Source organism: Pundamilia nyererei, unplaced genomic scaffold, assembly GCF_000239375.1.
Source record: "Pundamilia nyererei isolate P.nyererei 1_Seehausen unplaced genomic scaffold, PunNye1.0 scaffold00109, whole genome shotgun sequence".
In the NCBI taxonomy this organism is placed as follows: domain Eukaryota; kingdom Metazoa; phylum Chordata; class Actinopteri; order Cichliformes; family Cichlidae; genus Pundamilia; species Pundamilia nyererei.
Genome location: NW_005187510.1, coordinates 962,910 through 976,503, shown reverse-complemented (window position 1 = coordinate 976,503; position 13,594 = coordinate 962,910). Strand labels below are relative to the sequence as shown.

The following is a 13,594-nucleotide window of genomic DNA, read 5'->3' as shown; positions in this document are numbered from 1 at the left end:
CACACACACACACACACACACACACACACACACACACACACACACACACTAACATGGGACAGGCACTTAATTGTCGAAGCAGTGATCTCAGCTAAAATAAAAGCAAAACATAGAGCTAATCTGGCTTTAATCGGATTTGCAAACTCTTAAGTAAGCAAGAAATAATACCTGTAAACAATGCAGTATCATGAAGACTGGGTTGGCTGCATTGTGAGTAAGCCTGCGAGCTTTATCAGCGTGTAATATCAAGTCGCTGCGACGCTGTTTTGTGTCGACATAAAGCGAAACAGAAAATCATCTATTTTAGATCGTGATCAGGGTCTCTTTTTTTCTGTGCGTGTGTGTGCGTGTGTGTGTGTGTGTGTAACTCTGCACCTGTGATGGCTGCCATTACCTGTCTACACAGAGCAGCTCTTTCTCTCTGCTTTGTAATGAGTGGGTTACACCACCGCCGCCTTGGTTGGAGCGAAAAGACTCACCATTGTGTGACAGGAGTCTCTGAATGCGCGTCGTTTATTATATTTTGCTACATTTCACTGCATCTCATCTAATTGGGAATGAGCTGATTTGCCATTTAATTTCAAGCATTGTTGACAAACTATAGCCCATCTTTAAAGCCTCCCAAATGAGCAAATGCGTAAGGCATTATATAAATGTGAATGGATCGACTCTATCACTTAGACACGCTTAAGAATCGCAAAAAGTGACAGGAAATGCTTAGGTATGTCTGCTAAAAAGAAAAAAAGAGGGACACCTGCAAAAAGCAACTGCAATGGATGATGGTAAATCTGTCCGTGTGGCATAAAGACATCATCTCGGGTATTTTGCTTTTGTTTTTCTTTGTATTTTACAGTTGCAAAATGGATATGTCAAGTCTGCACAATGGAGACATGCGATGACATTTTCCTGGATGCTGTACACTAAATCAAAGGGACCAACAATATGTTGAGTGCCAGCATGGAGACATTTGATTCCCATTCCACTCATGCAGCATTACTGCTGGAATGCCAGCAGACATCACAATCCTCCCAAGCTGGCACTGGGCTTGTCACACTTTTTATTCCACGTCAGTGTTTTCAAAAAAATTTAATAACATGTATATATATATATATCTCACAGGAAAATGTGAAGCCCCTGCTTCTTCTTGATACACTTTATTTGCAGCACAGAATGCGCAAATCACTGGTGACACAATTAAAATAGGTTTGACTTAACAAAGGCGATTTAGTGTCAGTGACATTTAGCATCAGCCTCTGGCGACAGACAGGTAAAAGAAGCCAGTCAGCAGATTGGACCTGAGGGGATGGGGAAAGTGGGGGTTGTAGAAGGCTCTTGTCTGGGTTTTGGTGTTGCTGGGATGGACGACTTATTAACACAGAAACACACAATTAGTGTAAATCCTTGACAACAGACTGCCACTGTAGGCTTACACCAGGGCATCAAAGCTCCAGCACCCCTTAATTTGAATGACCAGACTATGGGTGCTGAACTCAACGACACATATAGAAAATATGTTTTGTTTTTTTTCCTCACTGAACTGTGCATATGCACAAATACAATAAGTTTATGTAAATAGATTAAAAAATTAGTGCATCATTAGTGTCTAAAAGAGGAGAAAACAATGCAGGAAAAAACAAGAGGTGTTTGTGGGTATACATGAGGGACAATGAGAGAGGGAGAGAGAGAGACAGGCAGAGAGAAAGACAGAGACGGGGGTGGACTGTCCAATACACTCCTGATAAAGGTCAAAGAGATGTTTTATTCATAATCCAGGCAGCAGCAGCAGAGGCAGCAGGGCCAAGGTTGAAATGAGCTCGCGTCCATGTTCCCTGGAGCCAGTGCTGCAAACAGCCTCACACCAGGCCAGCGGACACTCCAACTGACTGCTATCAATAATGCCAAAATGCGCACACACACACACCCTACCCTTATCCCTTATCAATAACTTCAAATCACAAAAAATAAGAAAAATGGAGTCTTAAGTAAGACTAATAGTTTGGTCTGATTTCTATAATTATATATCGAACAGTGACAGTTGTAAATATTCATATTCTAGATCTAAAAATTCACAATTTCAGTATTTTCTTTCATTATTTACAATGAAATTGTCAATATGCTGTTAAATGCATGTAATATATAAGATTTTTACAGTGAACCACTTCAACTATGTGTTGATAACATTTTTTTTGGATTAGTCAGACTTTACATTTGAAAAGCACAAGTTAAACAAAATCCCTTTTAAAATCCTGAATATAACAGCGCACAGCAGGAATGGGAGTCGATTCATAAAAGTTCTTACCTTTTAAATTTCTCTCCGCTGAGAATCTTTCATGAAACATTCACAGTGAAGAGAATCAGACGAGGTTCATTTCGAAATCTCTTACACCCTTGAACCCCCTCTTTGAACTCGCTCCAAACAAAAAAGGCAAAACCTCTGTACTGCACCTAACCGAGACCAGCTCCGAGCCCTTGTTTTTTTTAAATATTTATTTATTTCATTTTTTATTTCAGTGTAGCTGGGAACTTTTTGATGGAGCTGACACAGTCTGAGACTCAATAACTAAAGTAACCTTTAAAGCACAGATGTGTCTTAATCAGAAAGATTGTAGCGTCACAGATTAAAACTTGTGAAAATGGTTAAAGACCCAATAATTTCTAAAGACTTACACACTGAGCCTATTCACATACTGAGTAGGGAAGTGGGGGTTTCAGGGGAAAGAGAGGCGTGTGTGCCTGTTTGGGAGCATAGATGTGTCTTTTTATACGTGTGTGTGTGTGTGTGTTACACTGTGCGGCCAGCCCACTCCAAGCATCTTTGATCAGATATGAAATATTCACAAATGCTGCTATAATTTGATGAAAGTCAGATATCCCTCAAATAGGAAATAGAAGTCAGCTCGTTGGCAGCTCTTAAATAAAACAAAATAAAAGAAATCTTAGAATGCAGATTTAAAAAATGTAAATTGCAGGCCCTGAGGTTGGAGTAACAAAGAGATTTTAAACATGCACTGACCCGTTGTACGAACTCCAGTCCATGCTGCTCAGCCAGAGCTTTGGCAGCTCTGGTGCCTCCATCCATTTGCACTGCATAGAAGATGAGGCAGTTGGTCCCACGGTGCCCCTCTGTGGTCACTAGGTTCCTCTGCAGCAGGCAGCCCAGCACCAGCACAAACGCAGTGAACATGGAGCCTTTAACGAGAATATCTGTGAGAATTAGATCCATATTTTCTTTTTTCCCCAAAAAAAAAAAAAAAAAAAAATAGAAACTCTTGGAAATTATGCATGTTTTAGTGCACTGTGTAGGGATCAGCCCAGAGTGCTACATTACATAATGTTTTAAGCAGACACCTTGCCTGAAGTCTTCAATGTCAAACAGTCAAACCTACAAAATAATCAGATTGTATTTGTGTATCGGTTTTGGTGTCATTTTGAAAGCACAAATGACAGAGTACATTTTTGGCAAGCCCACTAATTATTTGATCAAAAAGTTGTTTCCGCCCTTTAATGTCAGGCATCATTTTTCTCTTTCAAAATGCCACCTAAGGTTATTTCGCATACCCGTGCTCTTCACTGGATCTTTGTAATATCTAAAATCCGCAATTATATACATGCAACAAAACAAACCCAAACACCTACTTTTTTCTTTTCTTTTTTTTTTTTACATATTATCATAACACTTCATATACCATCTAACTACACAAATGAGTTGACACAGTTTAGGATTCTGCATCTCAGTACAGAGTATTGAACATTGGCAATTGTGAAACAATTTGCCCACAGCCACCTCCTCTGTACTTCTGCGTGAATTCCACCGAGGCTGCCACCTACAGCATGTGAACCACCCACCTGTAGCCACACAGAGTGAAACGTCCAGGAGTTATCTTTCACCCTGTGCGATGAAAGCTAGAACTCTGGCATCGGGGGCCCCAAGCGAGACAACACACTCTCTCCAGTTCCCAACCCACACGTTTAATCTCCTGGCCTTGATGCAAATGCTTCTGAGAGCAGAAAACACTGCAGTGCCCTCATTGCGTGAACTAACTTCCCTCTTTAAGCAAAACAGGAACTTTATCAGTCTGTCTTTATGCTCGTACTTTTCCTGTGAACAATGATGGAACAAAAAAAAAAGTTGCCACGTTGCTCTTGAACAGCATCTACTGAAAGAGTAAAACAGCCGATGTACTGCTGGACGAATGCCGCGTTGAAGAATATTAATTGCTTAAACTCCCTGTCCTTTCACCACATTACACAATCAACATTTACTGTTGATCTGCCAAGTAGGCCATTTTTCAGTTTTATACATTAGCTTACATTAAATGCAATTAGAAACGCAATCAGGCAAAGTGCTGTTTCCAGCGCGTATATCTGCTGCCCGTGCAAAGAGCTCCTAAACTCTAAAAGGTTGCTTCTAAATACAGCTGCTCCTATTATACAAGCGACTAGTTGAGTAAGGAGGAATCATTTTAAGCCACGCGTTATGCAAACAATGCTTAAAAATAGTGCACGCAAGACATAGAACAAAATATATCGGACTTTTTGGAAACCTGATGAACAAAACAAGCGGTTCTTTTAAATCCCTTCTTGAGAATCGTGATGGGAATTCTTAACAATGATTTGTTTTATGCGCAAAAACAATAATCCAACGTTATCACTTGCAGTGCCGGTATCTAATAGTGTTAATGTGCAGCATCTGTGGTTGAAAAAAATCTTTCTACTTCTTCGTCAATTCTTTCAGCCTCTTTACTTTGAGAAATGCACCCGCTAAGATGCAGCAAAACTCTGAACCAGACGATTAAGACATCTCCGTCTATGAGTGATTCTGTTTGTGTGTTTATCTGACTCCTCGTCAAAGTGCCTCCTCCTGCAGCGTTTTTCGCCCCCATCCCAAACAACAAACAATGCAGCTGACCACTGTTTAAAGTCTGCAGCATCATTCAGCTCCTATCTCCCGAGCCACTGATTGAAATCGATAACCTCACTTGGGGCTCGAGCCCCAGTCAATCCCACTGAGGTGCGGGGCCGGGAGCGAACACCCCACCCAACGAGTAACCAGCCCTGGGCAGAGACAAAGTAGACAGGGGGAGAGGGAGGAGGGAAAAAAGAGGGCTCATGTGAGACTGGAGTACAGGGGAGCCACATTGAACAGTGTCAGGGCCTTGGGGCCTACTGGGACGCTGATAAAGTACCTGGACATTTTTATAGACAAACTACTTATTTCCGTCCTCATATCGCTTGGGAAGACTGATAACTTTATATTCCTCTCAGGCAGAGGAAAGAAAGGGAGGAAGGGGGGTCCTTTCAGGAGTTTAATTGATCAAACTGTAGCCACAAGGTTTTTTTTTTTTCTAGAGATAAAAGAGACTAGCACTCTCTCCTGTACAATACAGAGATCTTTTAGAAAGCAGACCCAATGAGGGGAAAAAAGTGTAACTCATTATGCAAAGTCATTACAGTCCTCTGACTACCCTCCTTAAAGAGAAGGCGTTAATGGTAAAACTGTTCATGATTTTCCGAGGTCAAACTACTGGTCACAGGATAATATTATTTCACAATGTCCACATTATCGCTCCAACCAAACTTTTTAGATGGCCGTTTTAAGGTCAGACTTAAACACCATGTCTACTTAGAGTGTTTAACATTAGTATATTACCATAGTAATATTGCCCAGGGGACATGTTGGTAGAGAGCGAGGGAGGGGGGCAATGTCTCAATTTTACAATGGCTTTACAGTAGAATAATGTTCTTTCTGTCATGAGTCAAGAGAACAAACGCAATAAAAACTGAGCCACAATAATCAACCCCATCTCGAGCCATCAGCAAAATGGCAACACATATGCAAATGTTGTTAAATATGTTTCCTCTTTTTGTACATTGCGCTGAAAATACTCCAGAATCTTACGTTCATATGGATAAAGCAGACTTGTAAAGCTTTACAAGTCATATTGGACAGAATTTGTTGTCCGTGGAGAGAGGCAGGCTAGCAATTTTCCAGTGTTTAGCAAATGCCAGGCTGTAATATAAGGAGTCCTTGAGCAAGACTTAAACCCCTGCAGCAGCTGAACTACAGCTGACCGTAACTTCTGACCTTGTAGTGCGTTTGTGGACGGGTGCTCCATTTTTATCACTGACAAACAAATACTGTGGAGGCAGATACTTCAACAATTTAATGATAATGTTTCTCAACATAGTTTGGAAAATAAGAGCACTGTCAAAGAATTTCTATATACAAGGTGAAAGAAACTGATGAACTCTGGACATTAAAAACAAACTAAAGCCCTACCGATACAGGATTTTGAAGACCGACGCCGATTTTGCAGACTGATGCCTATACTAATATTTGGTGGGATACAAAAACAAAAACAAAACAAAAAAACAGTTTTCCAATATATCCAATATTATTTCAGGCATTCAAAATATAAACATATTTCCAAAACATCTGTCTAGTTATTCATGTACTCATTTAGTCTCTTCCAGACTCTGCTCTGATCAGCTGGCTGTTGGTTTCCCCATTTCAAACACTTATCTTGCCAAAGGGAAGTTGCAAGTGTCAAAAAAATATGCAGAGTCAACACTCATAACATGGTTGAAGCGTTTTTCTCCTACCTCTTCTTTGTTTTTCAAGACATAACCAGACAGCATTCTGTACGGAGATCGGTAGTAAAGGAGTCCAGGTGAAAATAACTGGTTTCCTATGAAATTAAAAATCCTGCAGAGGAAGTCCAAAACATTTGAGTGCTTAAAATCATGTATCAAGCAAGGATGGAAAAATATTTTACTTGTACAACTACAAAGAGGGCTACTCTGATTCTGTGATGGACTGGCAACCTGTCCAGCATGCACAGTCAGGATATACTCCAGGTTCATTGTGACCCTGAACTTGAAAAAGTGGTTAAATGGATGGATGGTTAAATGAAAACTACAGCAGCTGGTCTCCTTAGTTCTCAAACAAAGAGCAGTTAATGGAGCACATGGCCTTGTCCAAACTCTTTTGCAACTTTTTTTGGAACCATGAAAATTACCATAGATTTCAACATTTAAATGTTTAATATACCTTTTGTGCATTTAAAAAATGAAATATAGTTTTGGGCAAATTGGAAATTATTGCATTCTGTTCACCTTTTTATGAAAGGAGTCGCAAACGGAACTAAACAATCAATAATATTAATGACAGGTTTTTACTTTTCCTCCTTATATTAAAAACGTTGACTAATGAAAAAAAAAAACCTATATTATCAGCATAGCTCCACCCAGCTACATCATGCATGGGGGCTAGTCAGACATAAATGGGGGACACCTGTAGTGCTGCATGGCTATGGCCATTATTTCGTTTTACAGTGTGGAACATTTTCAGCAGATGTTGCTTCCAGTTGCTTCTGTAGCAGTCTGCCTGTAGTTATCCATATGTTGGCAACAGTGTTCTCTCCTTTACACACAGTTCATTAAGTCTATCTGGAAGCCTCAAAAGGATGCAGGTAATTACAACACCAGGTTATCACCTTAACATAATAATGTCCCACTGCATCCATTACAAGCACCAAATCCTTTTCAGAGTTCGCTGCTATTAACTGAGGATGATGTGGATTAATAAATGCATCCAGAGAACTGATGTGAGTATAGTTTAAGGTTCTCACACTGTTAGCCTCGGGTCTTGAATTTTAGTGACCCCCCCCCCCACACACACACACACACACACAGACACAGCAAAAACACAAAAAACTGAAAAACAAAACAAAACACCCAAACTGGTCCAGTGCATCAAAGCCTGGAAACGAGGCTACATCTGAGAAAGACGGGAGGAGGGAGTGGGGGTTCAACTCTCACTCCCTCCATGCAACACGGAGCTGTGAAAGGATAGAACGGGTTTGTAGAGTAGGAAGAAAAGAAAGCTTTTACCTTTCCCATCCAGGCGACAGAGCCCTTAGACAGACGGACTGCCTCCTGTTGAAAGCAGAACGGCAGGTCGATGCATCGTGGAGAAAAAAGAAAAATTCCGACGCGTCCATTTTTTTTTACTCCTCGTAATAAAAGATGCAAATTAGAGCATGCAAAACACCGCATCTACAGAGCACCTTCTCACAGAACAAGTCAAACGTGCAGAAATAACGATTTTGTAAGTCGGCAAAACGAGCACATCCACGGCGTGTGGCGGAAGGGGGGATTTTGTAAAGATGTGAGAATGCATTAGAATGCAAGAAATGGTGTGATGGCGAGAGGGACTGTTGGGAGAGACAGATCTGCATATGGAAATTAGGGTTAGCCTGCTTTAAATTCTTTTTCATACGGTCCATTATTTTGTATTCATTTGGGCGGAACCCCGACAGTGGGACCGAGGGGGACAAGTGACTTGACAAATCCCGGGGAAAAGTCACGGCACGGAACAGGTGCTTTGGTTCAGTGCTTTTTTGTGAGCAACTGTGTACGCACATACATGCTATGACGATAATGCTCTAAATATTTTTTCATATATCCACATAGTATTGTTTTCCCGAGTCTGTATTTAACATCTGTTATGTAAACTTAATTTCAAGTTAGCGTGTATGTCTTAACAAAGACCGAGAAGAAACTGAATGTAATTATTTTATTTGTTTAATGAGAGAGCTCAGCGCTGTTAGTGGTATACAGAGGAAGTTCAGGTTGCTCTTTAATACAACTCACGATAAATACAGCAGCTGAACCGACTATAAAACAACTACAATTCTAAATATCTTAAAAGCTGCCCGGAGAGACATTGCGACAGAGGAAGCGCTTAGCAGTGAGACCTCTTGTTGTGTGTCTGTCAAAGGATTAGGCTCCTCCCAGTAGGAAACTTCGGACCAATCATCGGGCGTGGAGCGAGTGTGCGCCTGCGTAGTGTGAGCGCGCGGGACCGGCTGAAAACACAAACAGCGATGAATACTGGGAAGTAAAATTCACAAACTACTAAATATACAAGAAGCCGAACTAACAGGTTAGTTCATATTTCATTAACAGTTGTTTTTGGAGGCTTTTCTGTCTTTAGTTTGCCTGTTAAAAATAGTTTTGTTTGACTTAACTGTGCTGTCGTGTCGGCACATCGTATGCTAGAAAGTTAACGCTAGCATTATCATGCATAAAGCGTATAATGTAGATACGTTAAGTGTTAAATTTGCACTTCGTAACTTCTATGAAATGTTTTATACTCTCATGTCGGATCCATTGTGAAGTACTTGTTCGTTGGCTAGCTATATGCAATAACATACATGCCCGTCACTTATACATTCAATAAATTCATTTATGTTGCTCCAAAGATATTTTTTCCCTGCTTTCTGCTCATGTTTCCTTTAAAACTACATCTAATTGTGCACACTCTGCAAAATTAGATGTAGTTTTGTATGCTCTGCGTTGAGTACCAGTACTTGTATGTAAGTACAAATGTACTGTAAGGTACATTTGTACTTACAAAGTAAAATGCTAAAATATTGCTGTGAAACCCTTTTGTTTAAATTGTATGTGGTATTAAATTATACATCATCCCAGTGTAATTGTGAATAACTTGTTGAATATTTACATATGAACACAGTTTTGCAAACCACTGACAAAAAAGCATTCTCTCAGTATTTTGCGCTGTGATTTCTTTATTTTTTTTTTTTGTCATTTCAGGTCAAATTGATTCTGCACTGACACCATGTCAGATGACTTCAGCCAGTCCCTCACCCCGCCAGTTTCCCCATTTGCAGGAGACAGTCTATGTGACCTGGCTCCAGTTCGACCACCGTGTTTCTGCTGCTCTGATGTAAAAGATGATCCTGCTGGAGTACTTTCCACAGAGGGATACGTTGTTAGAGGCTCCTTGAAACGGTATAATTACCTTCTGCCAGCTGACTGTAATCGTACAAAATTGTCTGGCACTATTTTGTGCCTGAGAAATGCTGTCAGTAAGAACAGTCTTTTATAGAATCGGTCATTTTTCTGTGTAATTTATTCAGAGGTCAGTTTTTTTGTACTTATAACACCTCAAATGTAATTCCATTTACCTCCCCTGTGATGTTGTAGCTGCTAAAGTTCCACTAGGAGAAAAGCTTTAAAATCTCACTGCAGTCATTGCATCCACTCCAGGCTACTCTTGCGTCTTGACCCAGCCCCTGCAGAATATGAGACGGACACAGTGGACATCTTTGGCTTCTCCTGGGTGACAGAGACAGCACTGGTGGAATCTACAAAACTACTGTTTGGCCTCTTCAGGTAAGGCATGATGTAAAGCATATGTTATTTCAGTCTGCTTTAACTCTTTACCCTTTGAAAGCCTATTAGAATTAACCTAGGAGCTGTCTTCTGAACTGAGCGGTTGTTTGACGCCTCCTTATAGAAATGACTGGGTGTGTATTGAGAGTTAGTGAGGGTGGTCTTTGCCTATGCAGCTACCTTTGGAAAAACCCTGATACTATTCTAATCATTGTGAAAACCTTTACTGATATGTAATGAAGCAACAAAACATGTTGTTATGGGAAGTCATCAGATATCATCTTTATAAAGGAAAGAGTTAAAATCTGTTGTTTCTACCACTTAATTCTTTTCCACGGCAGCAAAAGTGTGGTCATGAAATCATTCTTTAAAATATTTCATATATATTCCTGATACATTATTGAAAAAGACATCCTTCATATCCATTTACAGGGTCTCTTCTGTTCTGTGTTATGTTTCAGACAACGGATTTACAAGTTGGAGACTTTAGTTAAGTCCAACTCAAATGACTTTGGTAAGTCTGTGTAATCATTAGTCCAACTAACAGTCTTTTAGTTTATTGTCAGTATTTTGTTCGCACAGTAAGCCACTGTTTGCTTACATAGGCATAGTTTGTGTATTAGTTGGATATACAGGTTGTTTATGTGCATTGCTTGTTTATATAATTAGCAGAAAAAAGATTTGAAACATTTTTATGCAGGTTCTGTCAACCCCTTTGGAACTTGGATCAGATTTTTAATCCTAGTTAAGGCATATTATGTGAGGACAGAAAATGGTCTGATCAGCTTATCAGCTTGTAGGAGAGTGATAAAAACTAGTTAAATCAAGTGAAGTAAGTGTAGGAATTACCGAGGGCTTCAAATATGTTAACCCTCTCAGGCTCAAATTAAACTTTTTGTTGCTAATGCACAACCAAGTCCTGCAGTGGTACTTCTGAGTAAAAAAAAACAACTCATAAAATATGTATGTGGGGTAATCGGGTTGTTAGTTTTTAACTGTTGCAAATCGGCAACGCCTGCCTTGAGAGGGTTAAAGAATGAAATGTCCTGAATAAATAAAAATAATTATTCTGCAAATTAAATCCCATAATTTCTAGAGAGTTGTTTTCTATATATATTTTTTTATGAACAATTTGAATGTATTTGATATGTATATATGAGTTGTACAATAGTCATTTTCAGAGTGATCTGATCTCTGATACCGTAGACATATTATGAGTACTACCTACAGCACCCTTTTGATGTTTTAGGTCAAGCTGGAAATCTCCACTATAAAGCAGAAGAACTCCGGCAAGAATGTGTTACATTTCTTCAGTATGTCAAAGTCTTTCTACACAGGTAATTTTAACACATTTTCATGTCACACTGGAACTAATAAAAACATGTTAATATATTATGGTGTCATGGAGTTTTTGTTTATTTGAATGTTTGATTGGATACCCCTTTTGCATATGTTCAGATATCTCCAGCCTTCCAGGTCCCTGGATGCAGCTCAGCCACACCCTTACGAGGAGCTGGAGGCTCAGTTCCCCTCTGCTCTTTTGGAGGAACTTTTTGGGATCACTCTCCTCGTAGGACGTCTCAAAGACCTGCCTGCTAATGTTCAAAGTGCCTTTACTATACAGAATCACGGAAAGGTACGGCCAAACGCTAGTTGGTTTGTTTAGATCTAACTTGAGTAGAGATTTAATGTAAGGCATTGATTACAAAGGTGTTAGGGAGCTTAAAAACCGAAGGGGAAAAAAAAACCAAAGACAGCATTTAAAACGGATGCAGACAATGTGGGGCTTGCATACCAGAGTACAAAGGCTATATATTATCAACTGAGCATTAGGTTTTATGACTACAGTTTTATCACCCAGCTGATTTTTCTTCTTTTCACATTGAAATGAGAAATCTGTGTTCCTTTTACAGATTTTACCTCCCTCCTGGCATTTGCTACACCTTCATCTAGACATCCATTGGTCAGTTTTGGAGATCCTTCACCTACTTGGTCACAAGATGCAGGGTTTGTGTTTGCAGCAGAATTCTCACCTAGGAAATAACTAAAGAGCTATTGAATTATGATGGAAACAGTCTCTTTGTAATTTTACTCATTCTGTCTTCAGGCCAGGTGGTGTACGCCCACAAGTTTGTGGACCTGACGGGAGAGAACCTGACTGATAGCAGCCTGTTTGACGAACACCTGTGCAGTCTGCTGTGTGACCTTACTGGACTGGCCATGGGCAAATATAGCAAGGTGGGTGGTTCATTTCATCTCACTAGATGCAGCAGTGGTATTTCAGAGTTATGTTTTTAAGCTGAAATTCTAAGTGTTTCTCATATAATTGCCACATTTTGTAGTTGGTTAGCAAAAACTGGATCGAAGCTGCACACAGAAGGCATCGCAATGTGCAACAAAAAACATTTTAGTGTAGAATAAAGCTTTAGTTGGCAACTCACTGTGTTTAATTGATCCTGTTTATTTGTAGGTGAGGCCTACAGAGGCGCTGAGCAGCCATCATTACCTTTGCACCTGCACCAAAGAGTTGTGGGTCCTGCTCATGTACCTTCTGGAACACAGGAATAAAGAGTTGCACACACAGGTAACACACATACACGCATGTTCTGTCACACAGTAAACTTTGATTCTGACAGTATTTAACTAATGTGTGCTCCCTTTAGTCTTTCTGGAGCTACATCAACTCGTTGCTGAGGCCTCTGGTTTTAGGAAAACCTGCTGCTGAGCAGTTCAGTGGCCTCCCCACACACTGTAAGGACCCTCTAGGATTCACATGGTGGCTGGTCACTCATTTATCAATGCTAGGCCAGTATAGTCGGAGCGGCATGATGGTCCAGAATGAGGTAAGAAACTAATAATTGCAATAATGATACCTAAAGATGTTCCAAATGAACAGAAAAGTGTTTCTATGTAAGATTTTTCTGACATATAAAACTGCAATTTGTTTCATCTTAAACACTAACCCTTTTAACAACAAGGTTTTAACAACAATATATTGTGTTTATACTTAACCTAATTCCCTCATTTCGTGGGCATTGTCTCAACAAAATGACCAAATGAACCTTGCACTGAATTGGTGTTGTTTCCAACAGTTTACGGCACAACCATGAGACTGCATTAAAGAGCAGAGCGGCAGACTACACTTTCAATACATTGATTCTTGAAGACTATTATGATGAATATAGAATACTGTGAGTTGTTGTTTTTAAGTGTCTCTCATTAATTTATCTTCATCTGCAGAAAAACCTGGGGGATAACTGGACCTTTGTGGATGAGTTGCTCAAATTAACTTGTAAGGTAAGCGCAGTTTCTAGTTGCGATATTCAGTTTTTGAACCCTTTAAAATCATAGTGTTTTTAAATGGTGTGTGTGTGTGTGTGTGTGTGTGTGTGTG

General features: G+C 39.9%; 2 protein-coding genes across 3 annotated transcripts in view; one reads left to right on the top strand and one right to left on the bottom strand.

Moving 5' to 3' along the window:
* LOC102206784 (furin-like protease kpc-1) overlaps window positions 1–7,963 on the bottom strand; it is a 200,413-nt gene extending 192,450 nt beyond the window's left edge. The window contains exons 1-2 of one of the 2 annotated variants that reach the window (XM_005741284.2): window positions 7,894–7,963; window positions 3,014–3,189 (exon numbers count right to left, since the gene is read on the bottom strand). In XM_005741284.2, the coding sequence (XP_005741341.1) occupies window positions 3,014–3,184 (171 nt within the window). In that variant the 5' untranslated portion in view covers window positions 3,185–3,189; window positions 7,894–7,963. Of the gene's footprint in view, window positions 1–3,013; window positions 3,190–3,846; window positions 4,003–7,893 lie in introns of those variants that run through there. The other variant, XM_005741285.2, reaches the window with a different exon arrangement.
* Window positions 7,964–8,800: 837 nt separating this feature from the next.
* The window catches only part of mms22l (MMS22-like, DNA repair protein), a 16,671-nt gene continuing 11,877 nt past the window's right edge, over window positions 8,801–13,594 (top strand). The window contains exons 1-11 of the mRNA XM_005741282.2: window positions 8,801–8,947; window positions 9,619–9,816; window positions 10,075–10,200; window positions 10,662–10,714; window positions 11,450–11,537; window positions 11,659–11,836; window positions 12,114–12,207; window positions 12,308–12,438; window positions 12,671–12,784; window positions 12,864–13,043; window positions 13,441–13,497. Of these exons, the coding sequence (XP_005741339.1) occupies window positions 9,644–9,816; window positions 10,075–10,200; window positions 10,662–10,714; window positions 11,450–11,537; window positions 11,659–11,836; window positions 12,114–12,207; window positions 12,308–12,438; window positions 12,671–12,784; window positions 12,864–13,043; window positions 13,441–13,497 (1,194 nt within the window). The 5' untranslated portion in view covers window positions 8,801–8,947; window positions 9,619–9,643. The remainder of the gene's footprint in view (window positions 8,948–9,618; window positions 9,817–10,074; window positions 10,201–10,661; window positions 10,715–11,449; window positions 11,538–11,658; window positions 11,837–12,113; window positions 12,208–12,307; window positions 12,439–12,670; window positions 12,785–12,863; window positions 13,044–13,440; window positions 13,498–13,594) is intronic.